General features: G+C 41.8%; 2 protein-coding genes and 1 long non-coding RNA gene across 3 annotated transcripts in view; 1 reads left to right on the forward strand and 2 right to left on the reverse strand.

Annotated features, from left to right (window-relative positions):
* LOC145443756 (uncharacterized) overlaps nucleotides 1–19,891 on the reverse strand; it is a 232,157-nt gene that overhangs the window by 179,581 nt on the left and 32,685 nt on the right. The gene's annotated exons all lie outside the window — the stretch shown is intronic.
* On the reverse strand, nucleotides 4,804–6,216 carry LOC145442369 (uncharacterized). Its single transcript, XM_080320267.1, has 3 exons — nucleotides 5,911–6,216; nucleotides 5,674–5,805; nucleotides 4,804–5,612 (listed from the first exon to the last, which is right to left on the reverse strand). The coding sequence occupies exons 1-3, from the start codon at nucleotides 6,077–6,079 to the stop codon at nucleotides 5,062–5,064; spliced, it is 852 nt and encodes a 283-aa protein (XP_080176393.1). The 5' UTR covers nucleotides 6,080–6,216; the 3' UTR covers nucleotides 4,804–5,061.
* On the forward strand, nucleotides 12,634–14,042 carry LOC145442383 (uncharacterized). Its single transcript, XM_080320277.1, has 3 exons — nucleotides 12,634–12,926; nucleotides 13,031–13,162; nucleotides 13,222–14,042. The coding sequence occupies exons 1-3, from the start codon at nucleotides 12,815–12,817 to the stop codon at nucleotides 13,767–13,769; spliced, it is 792 nt and encodes a 263-aa protein (XP_080176403.1). The 5' UTR covers nucleotides 12,634–12,814; the 3' UTR covers nucleotides 13,770–14,042.

Below are 19,891 nucleotides of genomic sequence, written 5' to 3' on the forward strand. Positions count from 1 at the left end.
CAGCTTAAATAGCCATGATGTTGAGCAAAGCTTGCAGTTTTTCTGAAATTCTCCTTCCCTTGACCGAATGTCTGCATTCGTGTTTTTGTCATAAGACGGACTATAATTAAAATCCTCAATCTCGGCGACATGCTCGGCACAAACTCAAAGGTTTATCTCTGACTCCAGTATACAAATATCTAGTGCTATAAGCCTTCTTTGAATTTCGGCTTTCGGCTTCCTTTTTGAAATGCCCGTCCTTTGTATGATAGATATTAGATATGATGAGTACTATAGTATTCGCAAGCACTGATTGACTTGTTCTGCGGATTAGGGATTTGGAAACTTATCGCGTAATAATTGGTAACACAGACCGTGTAATGCGTAATGTGACGATGGCAACAAAGAAGGTTTGAAATAAACTGTATATGGAAAAAGTGATTTCTTGTGACTTTAATTCTGAGTAGATTGAAAAATGCGTGTATTATCCAGCACATTTCTAACAAATATTGAGATTTTTGGTAAGAAATATTCTTCCAAGTCAAGGCAAGAAATTGTGAATTCATTTCACTGATCAAAAACTAGTTATTCCCAGAAGCGAAAACGCCTAGAATCCTGATTTGCAGGTTACATGGTCTCGAACCTCGAAAGAAACCCGCATCGCGATATAATTAATATGAAGCAAATTCCACCGCCCGCGTTTACAGTTAAATCCTTTGCATTCCTCACACTGCATACGCAAGGTTGATGGCAATGTATCACTAAAGCCAAAAGTCTCAAACACGCGGCGCGCGAGAGCATTTTGTACGTCCCGTGATGCCCTTTTGGAATTTCAAGTATTCAACAATATATTCAAGTGCCATATGTCTTTTCAAGGTACAAGAACTTGAAGTTCACGATAAAAATACTATAAAAATCACTGAAATCTCAACAAACTTCACTATCACATCACTTTTAAAAGCTACCATGCGGTAGAAGATCGGCTATTACGTCACATTTTTAGTTCATGATGATAAAACATGACCCGTTGATGATTCGTGACATAACATTGTGATTTGGTTTGGTGCGACCTTTTCGTAAAATTACTCGATTTCGGATTGGCTGGGTGATCAAATAAAAATGACTCGAGTTGAGTCGGGTCAAACGTTAAAATTAGAGAAGAACTTGCGACTCGGAACGGTGACTTGGTAATCCTGCGGATGTAACAATCTATGAAACTGTCATGGTGAATAGTAATATATCAAGATATCGAAGCTTGCGTTGCGTAGGGTTAGCTATCTGATCAGGTCAGTATGGTAATTGGCAACCATTGGTATTCTGTGACCCCCGTGACGTATAGTTGGTTACATGCTGGGTGTTATTTATTGTTGTCTTTATCCATGTTATTATCGGTGGCTAGTAAGGAAGTATAGTACGCTCTACAGCTGTAACACCAATGAATGCTTCGCCGATTGGAAATTTCTATTCTATTAACCAGGGTACGCAGACCCCATCGTAGTACGAAGCACCACATCAGGGTGTACGACATGCTGGAAGCACAAGGGGCACGATCGTTAAAAGGGTTAAGAAGAAATGCTATTACTATGGCTCAATAATGATTATGTTTAAGTTGTTATTGATATGTTCCAATAATAATCGAAGGCAAAATCTAACGCTGATTTAATTTGACTTTAACAATGACAGTAACAATAGCCTATACCAGTGGTTCTCAACGTGGGCGATATCGCCCCCCAGGGGCGACTTGGCTCTAGGGGGGCCAAAATAACGAAGGGGCGACAGGTGATGATGATCGGTGTGGAGTTTGAAAAGGGGGCGATGAGTCGAAAAAGGTTGGGAAACACTGGCCTATACTTATCACGACTAAATCAAAACCAGTATTAGGCTACACCGCTCAAATGCTCTGATATCAGATCAATCGTCAGTAGATTTTAAAATATTCTGCATAAAATTGTGGCACGTCAAAGGTCCACTAGCTGCAGTATTATAACCCGACAGCTTTTTTACGATGTCAGGATGCATCCTCTCGCATGATTCCCGGCACAAAATCAATTTTCTTCAAATATTTGAAAATGTGATTTTTTTCTGTGTCAATCGTGACTAGTACAATAGCAAATTACATTTCCGCGATGTTTGTGGAATGCCTGTCAGCAAGGTCCCGTCAAATAAGGCCTACTTGGAAATTAAACATTGAATATCCCTATTATTGATACCGCGGCCCGCGACGTCATCAAAAACTAGGAAATTGGCCCGCGAGCACATTTGAGTTTGAGACCTCTGACTAAAACGAAGGTAGCATAGAAGTATGCCAACCTATGTCATTGTTAGAGCCGCTGTTTTATCGGCTTGTAACTGTATTCAGCCGCCCAATCATCGTATTATTGCCGATTTTTTTTGCGAACAATAGAACCCCTATGATCATTACTATATGTAATATACTATTGTGTGTATACGCTGGTTAGTGAAGTATTCAAATGGAAAAAAGAGCATGGATTTTGAGGTATTTAGGGATTGAGTGATTTTGGTGTGGCCCGCGAGCGATCTGAGGTGTTGAATCCTGCCCGCGACGTCAGTTGAGTGTTTTACAGTTAATCTCTTGTCTTCCTCACAACTTATATCAGGGCCAATGTCGCTTCACGGCTAAAACAAAGGGATAGCCATTGTTTTAACGGTTTTTAACTGAATTCAATCGCCCAATCATTTGGCAAATTCCGTTGTTTGCGTATAAAGACGTTTCCTATGATCCGTAATACAATCTATACTGTGTATACATACAGATTTGATGATGTAGGATTTCGGTGCAAAGCAAGTGTTTGGAATTTGGCACAATTGAATTTACCTGCGCTCAGGCTATCAAAGGGTTTGACTCTGGCTCGCGGGCCAAGTGGAGTTTGACACCCCTGCTCTAGCTTCTTTGTCCCGACAAGTGTCGCTTAATTTCACACTAGGAATTTCACGAATTTGTTTACAAATCTCCGTAGTTTTCACACATAACTTGTCCGAAATGAGTGGTAAGCTACAAACAGTTCGTACATCACTGGCTATATTGCGATGTAGTCCTACGCCTAGTGAAGCGGTTCTCAACCTTTTTTGACATGCGCCCCCCTTGGCGATGGTCAAAAAAATCGCGCCACCTGACTCCCCTTACATTTATCGTCATGTCAAAAAGAGCACATCATCTAATACAGAGGTGGCAACCTTCCTGCTAATCATGGCCGCATTTCGATTAATTATGTAGCCTAAGGCCGCATTCCAGGGCATAGCCGCAATGAACGATCTGGACACAAAATGCCTATGGTAAACTGTCCATATCTATTCCCGGTGAACTCCGGACTATTCTATTTTTCACAACGGCCTATTGTACGCACCGAAATCGCGAGTGGCAATGTTATGAATAGTTGCTGGGAGCGCATATTGTCGCGCGGGGCGCGAAAAATTTTCAGAGCCGCGAATGAATTGTTATTTCTTGAGGATTCCCATTCCTGTTCCAATTAAGAACGGCGCTACTGCATTAAAATCGAAAAATGAAATCTTGTTGAATTGCGCGGAGCGCGAATAAAATTTCAAGATCAAATAAAATCTCTCAAAAATTAGGGAGTGAATTCGTAATTGCAATTTGCATGTCTACGGCTGCCAACACATACTAATTTAATTAGGCGTCAACGGCTGCACAAATTCCCTTCTACGGCCGCATGCGGCCGTACGGGCTGCCCACCCCTGACATAATAGTATACATAAGGTATATCTTACGCCAATTTTGAATCCGCATTACAGTTGTTTAGTCTTTTACATTGCTGACAAACTCCCCAAACTTGTTTGAAAATAACAAAAAAACATTGAAAAGGACATCAATTAATTTCAAGGTAGGTGGCACTGAGACTAATCCTGATGCTGGTAGTGACTACAGAGAGCACGGCGTCGTTCTGTCCTGCCATGCTAAATTTGATCAGTTTTGGAAATTAATTAAGTTGTGTTGATTTATAGCCAAATTGAGGGCGAAACCGGGCAACCTATATTGCATCTAAGTCTGTCTTAGGCAGTGCAGTTCGCCAGCTATCAACAACAGTTACCTAGCGCACAGAGCTTTAGGCTACTGCCAAAGCTATAAAGTAATGAATGACTTGCACGTAGGAATTTCTCTAAATCTTCAAAGAATATCTAAAATTTGCTCAACTGAAGTTGAAGTCAGCCTATACTCCGTTGAGCGCGACTGCTGGAGTTTGAGTTTGTCAAACTTTCTAGAATACGAATTAAGTTTAATCTTCAATAATCGTATCTTCAGAATGGTTGTAAAACACATGTTTAGTCACAATTTATACAGACATTGACAAAATTGACAAAAATTTCTCGCGCCCCCCCTGAGAGCCTCCCGCGCCCCCCCCCCAGGTTGAGAACCCCTGGCCTAGAGAGTAAACCATGAACTCTCTATCACGGAATCATTGAGAAAAATACATTCAACACCTCCAAATCAGCTTCTAATTTGACATTTTCTTGTTTTTAGTTATAGACAAGCGCCACACTTATTGCATAGAATTGAGTAGTCGGAGGTTGAGAACCACTGCATTAAAGCACAAGGCTCTGTCTCCCCATGCCGCTATATTTTCGAAGTGAGATGCGCTCCATCAATAGACAGAACAATTAAACATAGAGATGTGCGACTCGAGCCTATCATTAACGAACATAAGTATCCACGAATATAAAAGAGATACGCACTAAATCGCGCAAAGAGCCACATACGCCTCGGGAGCCGCGTGTTGGTTAGGCCTCTATATGAAGAATGCTGCTACAGCCCATTGGTCAATGTGTAATATACAAAGGAAGATTACATTCTTGAATTTGTGGTACGATATTTATTGAATTTCACCACGTACCAAAATGAAGTATTAAAATAGACAATAATAGTGTATATACTTTCACATCAGGTAGAAATGCACAATAACTCGAGCTGCAATAACTGATCTAAATAACAATAAAATAGAAAATTTTATTTATTATTGTGCTATTTCATAGCGAGCGAACGCGATCTTGTTCCGATCAATAATTTAGTAAGATACCCATACGAGTTTACACAGTGGTAATATACTCTCAGCAGTCACTGGTATCGACTCCTGTGTTGAAGCCGAATTGACTGAATATACTTGAAAACGAAGAAAAGAAGCCAAAAGTAGAGCCCGAATTATCACACGGTTTCTTCGTCGTTGATTTGGTAGTTTTGGGAGAACGCTGCTTCCACGGTTTGACTGTGGCTTTTTCGGTAGTCGTCTTCGTTTTCCGTGTCCATTTCAGAGATTTCTGTGTTGTTGCCTTGGTTGTTTTCGGAGACCATTTCCACACGCGTTTCGTCGTTTTCTGTGATGTAGCTTGGGTGGTTTTCGGTGTCCATTTCCGCACGCGTTTCGTTGTTGTACTCGGAGCCTCGGAAGTGATTTTCTGTACTGTTGTCGATGTTCGTCTCCAAGCTAGCTTCGGCGACAATGTCGAGTCAGATGCAGTAGTCGGGTTTGTTGTTGCTGGGTCTGCAACATCTACCTTCGAAGGAACACACCCTTCCAATAATTCTGTCTTGGTGGCAGCGCTTTTCTTCACCGACTTCTTACGCATGAATCGCTTGGGTATCACGGGGGAGGAATATCCCGCTGCAAATGCATTATGAAATAAAAAAAATGGACAAGTATAGAATATCAGAAGTATACCTACCCCCTCTTATTACGCATGCGCACTCGTGGAGGCAACAGTGTTGGTATTTAGGCAGCTTGCAGTCATTCGGCGAAACCAATTCCTTTGTCATAAAATCGTAGCATGGTTGAACTTGATCTTCAAATCCCATTTCTACAGGAGTAACAGTCATCGATGATAACAATACGAATATTAACAACAAATACTGCTAATTCAGTAAACGTTACTGGATGTATCATTTATTATCAAGACACTTACTTGGAGCACATTGAAGCGCTTTGAACTTTTTTCCCAACTGCCATGGGGTTTGGCAATTGGTGACCTCCAATAGTGTAGCAGCGACAGCAATAGCAATTATTAATTTCATCGTGTTTATCGTTGATCTAAAATATAACAATTCAGTGTTATAAAGATTTTTCATACTCATAATTAATGTTAACTCTAATTATAAACAACGAAAAATAGATGTTTCGAAATGATTTTCCAATTTTGAGCAACACTCAATTTTGCTTGTGGCACTGATATAAAATATTATTGAAATGTGTCAATTTGGACCGTCTTTTCAGTACGTAGACATTAAATGCAGCCACCGTGATATAACCAAAGGACGGATAGACGTCACAATGTACTTTCAAAAGCACTATGGACATTTTAGGTCTGCCCTATATATCTTCAGCTTTGATCAGGAGTGTATGAAACACTGATGACTTCTTTTGCAAGTGGGCCCTTATATACAATTTTTTCAATGATTTAATTACTTTATTCTCTCATTTCTGATTGTTATCGCACGATATCTGTGCGTATATGTAATGCGTCATTCAAAAGTGCCACGATTCCAAGGCTGCCAAAATAGCTCATCTACGTCAAAATTGCGCGGCGATACTGTGCGCAAATTGATTATAGTACAGGCTGCAGATTTCTAGCCAACAAACACCTCAAAACCATTTTACAGCGCTTTATTCCAACAAGCTGATTGTACCGCGATAATTTACACCTCTTAACCCGGTATAACCACGTCACGCGCACGTGAATCTGGTAAGAAAGTTATAATTATTATAGCAATCGCGAAAATGTCAAGCGGCGGCAATAGTTCCGGTTCTAGCTGGACGAAAGATAGTAATCTCAGCATGTTCATGTTCACCTTGAGCCTATATAGTCTAGACTCGAGATTCCAGTATTAGGCAAGACCCGGTTCACTACATATCGAGTAAAAACAGTGTCGCGACTCGTGACAAAAAGGACAACTTATGACAACCATATTACAACAAATACTACTGATTTTAGCAGTGCTCTGCAGTCCATTTAGAATTTTCATTCAGCGTGGAATTTCCTAATCAATGAAATTGTGGTACTAGTTCGCCGGCTGAAAAACGAAGCAATTCCCATCACTCGGTATAACATTAATATTGGATACAGGGCATTCGGACGCAAGAGAAAACGAAGTGGCGTATCGACTTGTAAGAGACACCGAATCAATCGTGTATGACCCAGGGTTGTAATGAATCGAGTCATTTTCTCAAAATACGGAAATGACTCGAATCGACTGGAGTCAATCTGTCTATTGACTCGACTTGGACTCGGGTCATTGCGCATGACTCGAACCAAGTCACATGACTCGAGACTCAGACGGTCAATACCGACATTTCATTGTCATTTCGAAGAATAGTAACATGACCACGCTACTGGCATTTCGTCTATGGTACTAGCACTTGAAAATGCATCCTGCAACTGCTAAAAGCGAGGAAAATTAGTATGCGAACCATTTGATATCACCAAACAGAGTTATAAAAGTGGGTTTAACAAGACTTTAACTGGAAACTGAGCAGTCAACACAATGACTTGGACTCGGATTCGAGTCATAATACCATGACTTGGACTTAAACCTCTGCTCGATGACTTGGACTCGGACTTGACTCGGTGGTGAATTGAAAATGACTCGACTTGACTCGAGTCAAAACTATAAAAGTGAGATTGACTTGTGACTCGGAGCCTTTTGACTTGGATACAACCCTGGTATGACCCTACGACCTATACGCCTATACCTAGGGATGGTGCGAACCCCTGAAAGGTTCTGGCTCGTGTGAACGCGAACCTCATCGAAAGGTCCTATTTTAGGGGCGGGGAACTTCTCCAGTCGGCGGGCCGGATATCGGAAAATTAAGTACTTGTCGGGATGGATTCCCGAATCGATACCTTAATCGCGGATTTATCCGCTTATATAAAAGTAATAAATCGTTTTTGTAGAAAGCATAGAAACCAAAAACAGCATTCAATGAATCTTCTAACGTTATTGCTGCTGTTTGTGGTATTCACGGTGTTTGTCGACTACTATAGTCATTTAAACCAGGCCAATATTCTTCATTTTTATTCCGTAGCTACCGACTTGTAGCACGGCCCACTTCTAGGCTTTCATAAGACACCGCTTACGCGGATGAGATAGCGAGGAGGAGCCTAGATAAACCTCCTACAGTTAGGTAGGAATTCTTGAGTCGACCTCGGTCGGACTGGAACCCGCAGCCCATTGATGTCGCAGCTGTGGATTACACCACTATACGCTATCTCGCCAGACACGATTCATTAACGTAATGCCCTACAATATCTGTTGAAGCCAGTGAGACATCGGTCTTCGATTAAAGTTTTCAACGAAACCCTTAGTAAAGACTGTACGTGAATATCAGTTATATTGTAACACAGCTTTTTCTCGTTAATGTTCATGGTAGAAAATGTTTGCTTGCACATGCATAGATCCGCAGACCACCTGAAAGTGTCTGCGGGCCGCTCAAAATCTCGTTGATGGCCGGATCCGGCCCGCGGGCTGTATGTTGCCCGCCCCTATTCTGTGTGAAGGCGAACGTTAACACGAACCTATGACGTCATGTACTGCTTCCAACAATACATTTCTGTTTGGTTATATATTAATGTAGACCAGTGGTTCCCAACGTGGGCGATATCGCCCCCCAGGGGGCGATTTGGCGGTCTAGGGAGGCGAAAATGACGAAGGGGCGATAGGGGGCGAAAATGGACAAACCGGGCGACAGGGGGCGAAAATAGCGAAGGGGCGATGGCGCGTTAAAACGGGGAAATTGGAGCCAAATCGGAGAAATGACCTTTTTTTAGTCAACCCATTAAAATTTAGCTGCAAAAGTATCGAAATTCGACATCGAGCCGAAAAGTTGACCTTTTTTTTTCTTAGTCAACCAGCCGGTGATTACAGTTTGTATGCTCATCATTCGGTTCACAAAATTTGGGGGGCGATGATCGGTGTGGAGCTTGAAAAGGGGGCGATGAGCCGAAAAAGGTTGGGAACCACTGATGTGGACGATGCCTAGCAACGACTCAGACCACATTTTGTATATGTATATGTACTTGACTTTTGAAACGTCACGAAATGTATAACTGGATCACACACCGAACGCGAACGTGAACCTTACGTTCACACTATCCATATAGTCTACATCAGTGTTTCCTAGACTTTCTAAAGCGCTAAAGCACTAAAGCGACCCTCCCGCTCATAAATAATCAAATGAAACTAACATTTCATTTATTACCACGAATGAGGTGAACGCTGGTGTATTGTCATCATTGGTATGATATATGGTTTCAGTTTTGATAAGAACAATCTAAAATTTCCCTCTGATTGTCTTCTGTAACCAGAACGATTGATAAGAGACATTGAACTTATGGTTTGAACTCAATGTATTGTACATTGGAAGCAGCTCCTCAATAATCCCATGCTTGGAAATTTCACGGAATGGATAAATTTGATCAGTCAGAAATATCTAATTGTAAAATATCATGAAATCGAATTATCGCTTCCTTGTGCAATAGCTCAAAAGATACCGGTGTCAAGCTACTGCAATCTGGAGAATTAAGTTTCCTACGGTTTGTGATTCGATGGTATAAATTCCATATCCTACACCACATGTTTTAAGGATATCGCATAAGTAGAAATATTATATTAGCAGGTTAAATTCGATATCGAACAAATGAATGTCAAATTCCGTATCGCCATAATCTAACTATATACATGCCATGATGATGGATCTCAACTATATCAAGGTAAAAGAATCTTTATCGAAAATCTACAAACATCATATATTATATACCAAAATTTTGAGGTGCAACGGACAGATATAAAAATAGGATGTCGCTTCTATTCTACCTTCCATAGGCCGCAATATATGTAAATACCTATATGGAATGATTTTGATATAGGTTATTCATTTGTATTTTCACCCGCCATAAACAATATAACAGATATGTAAGCAATAACGAATGATGGCAAACACATATGGACCATATATGGCAGCGATGCAAATTGTAGTTCATTGTGGACAATTAAGCTGCGTTTATGTATCTCATAACGCAGGGGTTCTCAACCCGCGGACCGCAGACGCTTATTTTGCGGCTCGCCACATCTTTCATGATGAAAGCAATCACTATCGGCACCGTATTGTTACAAAATAATCAAGTGGCTTTGCTGTCTTATCGCACCGTCTCTGATTCGTTTGAGTATATACTCATTCTTCGATGTGTTCTGGTTTCTTGTTATATGCTCGGGTTTAGATTTTTTATTGTTTTGAATCTGTATTTGACTCGACCCGGGTTAAAGACAATCCCGCTGCGTAGAACACTTTTGAAGAATTTTACACTCACCGCGAATGGTTTGAAGGGAAACAAAAACAAGGACCGGGAAATTAAACGACGAAAACTCGGTTTGTAACTCTGCGTGGAACAATGAATTTGCTCTCTCAGATACAAATGGAAACCCGGCGTGTCATATTTATCGAAGAACAGTTGTCGTCACGAAGCGTAGAAGCTTAATATGATAGCACGACAGCTTCTTCTGGATTTATACATATCGCCTGCTCTTAGGAAAGAACGTTGCTAGCTAGGTGTCAAGCCCAGCAATCCATATTTCGAGGCATTGTTAAAATTGCCGACGACGTTAAAGACGCATCATGCAAACGTGGCCAGGGGACCAGCAAAACATCGACTTGCCAAAGCTGAGTTCTGTGACTATTGGTGCAGGGCTCCAGTCATGGAAGGAAAGGAGAATAGAATAGGTTCGCTCAGAAATGACCCCGAACCCCAGACTTCTTCTCATGTCACTGAAATCTAAAAGTGATAATGGCCTCTGTAACGAAAAAGTTAACGTAATTTCAATCGTTCTCACTCGGACATTGAAACAGAGGGTTCGGTTCTCTGCTTAAAGGGTTTGAAGGTTTACGCACTGTATATACCGGCTTGGCAAAGAATGCAATGCACGTTCCATGGAGGGATTTACTTGCGTCGCTGGAAGACGACATATTCTCACAAGAAACAGCAACTGCAAACTTACTAACTCTGTCCATTAAGGCTTTAGAATGTATAAAATGTAATAAATGCCCGTATACGACTGGTAAATAGGCAACAATAGCCTAAATTTAATAGTAGCCAACAAATATACGGTAATAATGATCTGCGGTTTTTGCTGTTGCGGCCCGCGACGCAAGGGAAGTTGAGAACCCCTGTCATAACGTATAGCACGAAACTGGGAACAATACCTCACCAAGTGTCAGGTATATGCTTGGCTATTCATTAGCACCAGAATAGGTTACGGCGCATGGATAATAATGAAGAAACGAATCCCGTATCATCAGAGTCTGGTAACCAGACAACACGTCTCGCTACAGAATACGCCATCAATAGCGTATGTGTAAACCATAAGATCTCCCGCTCACTAATTCAGTCTGCTATAATTCGGCAATTATAGCATCGAATGACATCAATTGAGGAGTGTTACATTTAATCGATAGTATTATTGGGGTATATGTAAAATCCCTACTTAATTATCTAACGATACATTTGTTTTGGAAAATATTAATTGGAATAATTTTGTCAAATCATGCGTCGAGGCGACTTGCTTTGACCAGTGACTGGGGAGTGAACAGGATTTTATTGATACATTTGGAAAGAAAGACTTCCATTATGTTAGAAAATTTGTCAGTAACATTTTATTTTCGCAAAATAACCTGATGGGATAGCACCGGATGACATAAATTGATTTATATTTAATCGGCGGTATTAAGAAACACCTGGAAGCAGATGCAAAGTCCCAACCTTATTATCTAACGATATTCCATCAAGCTGGAAAATTAGATGATATCAATTTTATTTTCCCCAGAGAAATTAATGGTCGCAAGTATACTGACTATACTGGCTATAATTCCCATATGTAGGTCCGTATCTGCAAAACTCCTGTTATATTGATAAAATTGTATTTGCAACATTGGCTTGTTATAAGATGTCATTTTCGCCATCGCCATCGCAATTCTCGTCCTATTCGCTGTATAGTGAACCGGCGCCCACGCAATGCATTGTGTTGACTCAAATTTAACATCTCGAGGTTACGACCTTCCACTCTGCTAGAACCGTACCTATTCAACATTTCCGCGCTTGTTACGAATTAAAACGCTCTTTGCAGATACCCGTGCGCGTGACGTAAAAATATACCTATTAGTCAAGAGGTGTAAATTATCGCGGTAAGATCAGCGTGTTGGAATAGCGCGTTACAAGATGGTTTTGAGTTGTTTGTTGTCTAGAAATCTGCAGCCTGTACGATAGTCGACTTGTGTGCAGTATCGCGGCGCAATTTTGACGTAGATGAGCTATTCTGGCAGTCTTGGAATCGAGACACCTTTTTTTGAGTGACGCAACACATTACGCACAGATTTCTTGCGATAACAATCCGCGTTGAGAGAAGTCAGTAATTAAATCATTGAAAAAATTGTATATAAGGGCCCTCTTGCGAATGATTTTACCAGTGTTTAATACACTCCTAGTCAAAAATGAAGATATATTTGACAGGCCTAAAGCATTCAAAATGTTTTAGAAAGTACATTGTAATGACTGCATGTCTTTTTGACTGTATCACAGTAACTATTACCAGCTAACGCCGACATGCTGTGGCGGCGACCTAAATTGACACCTTTTATTAATATTTAATATCAGCGTGATAGCAAAATTTGGCGTTGACATAAAATATAAAATCCCCTGATTTTTTACCTTCGACAAATTATACATCTGTTTATCTTTGTGTATATAATGAATGTGAAGATTGCTTTTGGGTACGAATTCTACAAAAACATTTGAATTTTTATATTTTAGATTAGCGATAAACATGTTGAGAATAATGATTGCAATTGCTGTTTCTGCTGCACTGTTAGAGGTGACTAACTGTCAGACCGCGTGGCAGTTGGGAAAAAAGTTCAAAGCGCTACAATGTGCTCCAAGTAAGCGTCTTGATAATACATGACACATCGAGTAACTTTTACTGAAATATCACTATTTGTTGTTATTATTCGTATTTATCATCGATGACTGTTACTTTTCGTAGAAACGGGATTTGAAGATCAAGTTCAACCCTGCTACGATTTCGTGACAAAGGAATTGGTTTCGCCGAAAGACTGCAAGCTGCCTAAATACCAACACTGTTGCCTCCACGAGTGCGCATGCGTAATGAGAGGGGGTAAGATCTTCAGATTTTCCATAATTTGCCAGTTTTTATATTTCGTAATTCATTTGCAGCGGGATATTCCTCGCCCATGATTCCCAAACGATTCATGACTAAGCAGTCGGTGAAGAAAAGCGCAGCCACTAACACAGAACTATTGGAAGGGTGTGTTCCTTCGAAAGCAGGTGTGGCGGACCCAACAACAATGCCGACTACTACATTAGACTCGACATTGTCGCCGAAGCTAGCTTGGAGACGAACACCGAAAGCAATACAGAAAAGCACTTCTAAGGCTCCCAATACAACCACGAAACGCGTGCAAAAATGGTCTCCGAAAGCCACCCAAGCGACATCACAGAAAACAACGAAACGCGTGTGGAAATGGTCTCCGAAAACAACCAAAGCCACTGCGCAGAAAATAACGAAGTGGACACGAAAAACAAAGACGACTACTCAAAAAGCCACAGTGAAGCCGTGGAAGCAGCGTTTTCCCAAAACCACCAAATCAACGACGAAGAAACCCTGTAATAATTCGGGCTCTTCTTTCGGTTTCTTTTCATCGTTTTCGAGCATATTCAGTCAATTCGGCTTCAACACAGGGGTCGATACTAGTGATTGTTGAGAGTATATTGCCACAGTGTATGTTCATTTTTGTATTTTACTGAAATATTTATAGAATCAATATCGTGTTCCTGGCTATGAAATAGCACAATACCAAAAACAATTTCCTGTACATTACTACTTTGATCGCTAACCGCAGTTCGAATGATAATATCATTTCTACCGGATGGAAATGTAATGTTTAATTATTACTTTTTTCACGGTCTATTGTTTTACTACCTCATTTGCGTCAGTCTTGCTGCGAAATTCAATAAATATCGTACCACACTTCCAAGTGTATAGCCTTGCTTTGCGTATGATATATCGGCCAATGGCTGTATAGCAGCAATCTTCTATATTGACTATTCTAATAAGGTAGTTACCAACTCGCTCATCGCTCATAACTACGTCGTCGGATGAGAAGAAAAATTAGAAAGACAGCCATTAGCCAAAAGTTGTGCGGAAATATGATCAGTTGTAAACTACGCAATTCGTTGTCTGTCTGGATGCAAGGATCACCTTGTTTACGAACGCGCTCTTGTCGTTTGCATTGGACCCATATGGGCAGTCAACGTAGGTCTCCATCGCACAGTAGCAACAAAGTAGCAGAAATTTTAGACCACTCTTGAACGCGAAACCTGAAATATCAAATCCAGCACCCAGTAGATTTGCATGAATGACTACTCATAATGGAAGTAAATAAGATTTGGAGAGGTTTTTATTAAACGTCCGAAACCCGACTTGAAAGTGTCTGGCAGGACTTGAATGTCTCTTCTATGATTACAGGTCAGGCCAATTAGCCTATACTTTACCAAATACTTTCCGTGGAGATTTAGGTATATCATACAAACTGGGAGGGACTAATAAATTCCGGGCACTTGGATTAAGACAGCTAGTTTTCGAAATTATGTTCGGCCCCTACGAACAAGTTAGCTGAGCTTCAGCTCGGCTGGGATCCAGATTGCCTCTATTGTAAATTGTGATGGCAAAGGTAGCTGTAAACTTCCGAAAACTATATTGAATGTACACTCCGGCACCCGCAGGTCCTCCGTATATCCGGCGAGTTTTGGAAATTAAGTTTTGGCTCCTACGCATCATTGGCTGAGCTCAGCGCAGATCGAGAATGCCTTTATTGTAATGCAAAAGTAGATTTTTACTTCTGAAGGAACTTGAAATAAGTGCGGGCCCGGTGTCCGCATTTTTACTCCAGTTCTCTGAGTTTCGAGGTCTTACTGTGCGCGATTGAGGGCGACCACCCGTGAATAGCAAAATAACATGACTATCGTTGAGATATGATATATCACCAAATCCTTGTTTTATTCATTCGTGAATCACATTTAAAAATCACTTTGAGCAGAGTAATCCAGTATCGATGATTAAATGAAATTATCAGACAAAACATGATGTAATCAGTTTTGGGATTTCTGAAATCTACTCTACAAGGTTCGTATACCGCGTATGCGTGTTTCACGCACGCATCCCTCAACAGTCCTGACGCATTTCACATTTGTGAAAATCCCAATTCGTTGATTGCACGCGTAATGAATTTGTATCATCAACAACATTCGATTATTGTTTCATGAACATTAATTTTCGACAGATGCTTCAGATCTACACGTCGTATCGAAAATACGGTAGGTGACATAGTAACGTTTCTGAGACTATTCTGTATAAATGCGGTTGCAGTTTACCTTAACGTTACCAAGCATACATCTCTAACGACGACAAAGATTACGTTACATTCTATGCGTTTCTCTTCTATATCTTGCAATCATCTGCATGGATTACGGATTCCTTGAAATGCACGGTAAGCACGAGGAAGAATAGGAGGGGTGGTGGTCACAGTGATGAATAGCTGTGATTGCGCTTTTCGATGGAGAGTGAATCCTTGTCCATTTTTGCTTTCAGTCCCACGAAATGCATTATTTGTTAGCATATTCATTGATCGTATTCTCGACCACCATAAAGCCTTACACATCATCGCAAAATGAAAGGCTTAGAGAAATTAATGATAGAGAATTAATGATGGACGCAGAAAGTGAAGGTGTGAAATTTACTCAAGTAATTAGTTTCATGCAGTAGATTTGGCCGAGGTTCGCACAATTTTAGCCGTTAATCGCAGGCGGCTTCTTCCCAAATGTTGCAACCGACGCAAATGACTGACGCGCCATAAGGTGCGATTTTCGAAAATATGCTCACTTGCTCAGTTCTCGCGATACACAGGCTATTTCTCCCGGTGTAGGTATGAGAATATCACTCATGACTGCGATACTAACATACCTCTAAACTACTTTCTACTTTACAAAATTTGAAGTGTAAAAAGTAAGTTTTTTCGCCCAAAAACTGTTTAGTAGAAGTGGAACTTACTCAAAAAGCAGAACTGCAAGATTAAGTATAGCACAAGTATGCAAAACCTATATTCGAGTGCTTCGAAAAAGCAGAAGTATTTCGTCACAGATCGCCTATGAGTAATAGTCGCATGCATAGGCGCCGACTTACGAGGTTATGAGGTGGCGCAGCCACCTCGTGACCATATTTACGAGGTGGCGGCCACCTCGTACAAAATGCTCAAACGCCCAAGTGATTTGTGATCAGTAATTAGTAATCAGGCGAATCGATGCGACCTCGTTAGAGGCGTCTTCGATTTTGATACGCGCGTGTGCCAGGCGCGTAGACACCGGTTTTCGGGGGTCGAACTTCCCTACTTGAAACGCGAAACCGCGTCATTTTGAAATGATCATTCTAACTCTTGCAATTGCAACAGTTGCAATTCAATAATTGTGTAATCAGTGTTCCGCGCGGCGGGTTTGCGAGAAACGTGTTGTCAATTAGCGCGAAGAATCTGTGATCATCTCCCGCTGAGATGGTCGCGAAATTAGGTCATTCATTCCCGTGCGGGTTGCCGGTGAACCCAGCCCTCGGTAAACCCAGCCTTACAAACCCAGCCCTCGGTAAACCCAGCCCTCGGTGAACTCGGCCCTTGGGAAATTTTGTATTCACGGATTGAGTAAGCGGGGAAGATAACGCGACGCTCACATACTCTACTTGTTTGTTTTGTGGTATTCATGGTGTTTCTCGAATACTATGGACCTCGGTGAATTCCGCCCCCGAACAATTTTGAATTAAAGCTGGGAGCTGGGATATTAGGGTTGGTCGAGGTGGGATATTAGGGTTGGGGGAGGTGGGATATTAGGGTTGCCGGAGGTGGAATATTAGGGTTGGGGGAGGGGGGATATTAGGGTTGGTGGAGGTGGGATATTAGGGTTGGGGAGGTGGGATATTAGGGTTGGGGGAGGGGGGATATTAGGGTTGGGGGAGGTGGGATATTAGGGTTGGGGGAGGTGGGATATTAGGGTTGGGGGAGGTGGGATATTAGGGTTGGGGGAGGGGGGATATTAGGATTGGTGGAGGTGGGATATTAGGGTTGGGGGAGGTGGGATATAGGGTTGGGGAGGGGGGATATTAGGGTAGGGGAAGGTGGGATATTAGGGTTGGGGGAGGGGGGATATTAGGGTTGTCAGAGGTGGGATATTAGGGTTGGGGGAGGGGGGATATTAGGGTTGGTGGAGGTGGGATATTAGGGTTGGGGGAAGTGGGATATTAGGGTTGGGGGAGGTGGGATATTAGGGTTTGGGGAGGGGGATATTAGGGTTGCCGGTGAATACAAAATTTCCCGAGGGCCGAGTTTGTAAGGCCGCGCTTAGCGCTTGCGTAATCGTGATCACGTGATCTGATCACGCCGTGACTGCGTGATCTACGCATGCCCTGACCTCCTTACAAGATCGACAAATCAGTTGATAATAACATTATTAGTTTAATAATTCATAATAATACTTGTTAATACACTTAATTACAAAAGTTCCCGAGGGTCGAGTTCACCGAGGGCTGGGTTTACCGAGGGCTGGGTTTGTAAGGCTGGGTTTGCCGAGGGCTGGGTTCACTGGTAATCCCCGTGCGCGGGGCAATCGTCGCTAGCCTGATTCATCGCGTCTCGATCAAGCCTGCCTGGTTCCGCAGGCTTCAACAATCGCATCTGCAATGGGCCCAGTTCACACTATATATCATCGCTTAACTGCGCAATCGAATCTGCATTGGCGGCTTCGGCCTCGTGTGCACGATATCATCGCTGGCCTACACAATAGCATATGCAATAGGCCTGGAGTGAACGATATCATTGCTGAATGCTGGTCTATGGCCTAACTATCGCGTCTCGGGCCTAGCATGCTTTGGTTCCTGTCTCCCGCTGGTTTCGAGACAATGCGGCCTAGTTTACGCTAATTAGTTATTGTTTTATGTCATATTGATTAAAAAGCGACACCGCGAACCTGAATAAAATCAAATCGCTGCAAACAGACTTTAACGTGCAAAATTGATTCCCGCTAATACTTGAACGTAACGACCAGAAGATGTGTATCATGTCTCGAGTTCTGAAATACGACAAAGGTTTGAAATCGGTGCAATCAAGCTCGGACATTTTGATTTGCGAAAACTGTAGCCTGCGTAATACTCGCGCGTATTTAATTGTTCACCAGAGATCAGTGACTCGCTAATTGGCAGCACTCCCGGACTCTGGCAAGCTTATCATACGCCTAAAATCGTCAATACGAAGTTATTATATGATCGCCATTTACGCATGTACATTGTACTTGACCCCTAATTGAATTGATGTTATATTGGTAAATTTAAAAAAAATCCAAATCCTACCAATTTTTCGACTTGCTACGCGCCTAGCGTGTGCTGAGAAGCACCATCCTAGATCTCCTCTGCCGACCAAGCGCGCAAATATACGTTCTGCTTTTCTGAAATCTAAATTCATTCTAAAGTCATTTTTCAGTCTTCCTCTCATTATTAACGTGATGCATCACAGGATTATGGGTGCAACAAATTCTGATTTTATTCGATTTGTTTGATCAGGGAACCTTCTACATTGCGATAAACTTGATGATTGCTGATGTACTCGCATCGAGAACAACATTATCGAATATTAAACTATTAGGCATTATATAGACAGTGGATTTCTATTGGTAAGATCGCGGCATGCGTCCGAAAGTGGAATTAATTCTAGCCCAAGGGTGGTCAACCCGCGGCCGTAGAACGAAATTTGTGCGGCCGTCAACACGTAATTCAATTAGTATGCGTTGGCGGCCGTCGACATGCAGATTGAATTTACGAATTGACCGATGAACTCCCGGAATGCTTCGCGAACTTGAATCGGGAAATGCACCAATGTTTTAATCATCAAACAATTGCCGCGATGCGAGTTGGTCAACGCGAAGCAAGAAACCGCAAGAGACAATTATTGATTGGCTGTGCGATTTCGCGTTTGTAATCATCATTATTGTCTGCTTAAAGTATTCGAGAGTTGTCGTGTGTTACTTGCAAGGCCACTGCGTATTGCATTTCGTTAGTCACACTGAGCATGGCGCGTGAATAACATCGATGCAACTGCAGATTCCGTCGGACGGACTGGTAGCGCAGGCACTTCAACACTTCTAATGATCTTACCGTTTTAAGATTCCATTTAATATCTCGACTGCATGGTTTTGATATTAATGAGTGCAAGGCCCGTATTAAAATGTCACGCGAATGGTTTAACGCTGCACGCACACCACCGGCATGTAGTAACGTGCGTTTTCGTGCGACGATGACGTCATCGGTATGGAACAATTATGACGTCACAAGACTTCGCCACCTCGTAAAAAAATAAAAGTCGGCGCCTATGGTCGCATGTATCATGTATTGTATACAGTGCCGTTATTCCAGAGACTGGTTGTAATATGACATTGTGGTAACACAATTCCGAGTCATTTCCTCGTAAGATTTCCCGTCACCATGCTTAGGAATCAAAATCGATTCCTGGCGTGTTCGGGAGTGCGAACTGCGAATACGTCTTTGTGGTGATGCATACCCATTACCCAGCACTTTGTGGTCTGAAGATTCCAGCGGATTTTACGCATATAATCGTTTCACGATATCCATACGCAATAATATTGTAATACCGATGATGATGGCGGTGGTAGTTTTCGATAGACGTGACGCAATTATTTATCGCCATAAAATCAGTCTGTATAACGTATCGTAAGTAGCATTGGGCAAATGATTCATTAGTTCAGTAACGAATATTGCCGGTTTGCACTAAAGTGT

Source organism: Botryllus schlosseri, chromosome 7 (assembly GCF_051294905.1).
Source record: "Botryllus schlosseri isolate E-star chromosome 7, Bs_hap1, whole genome shotgun sequence".
NCBI lineage: Eukaryota > Metazoa > Chordata > Ascidiacea > Stolidobranchia > Styelidae > Botryllus > Botryllus schlosseri.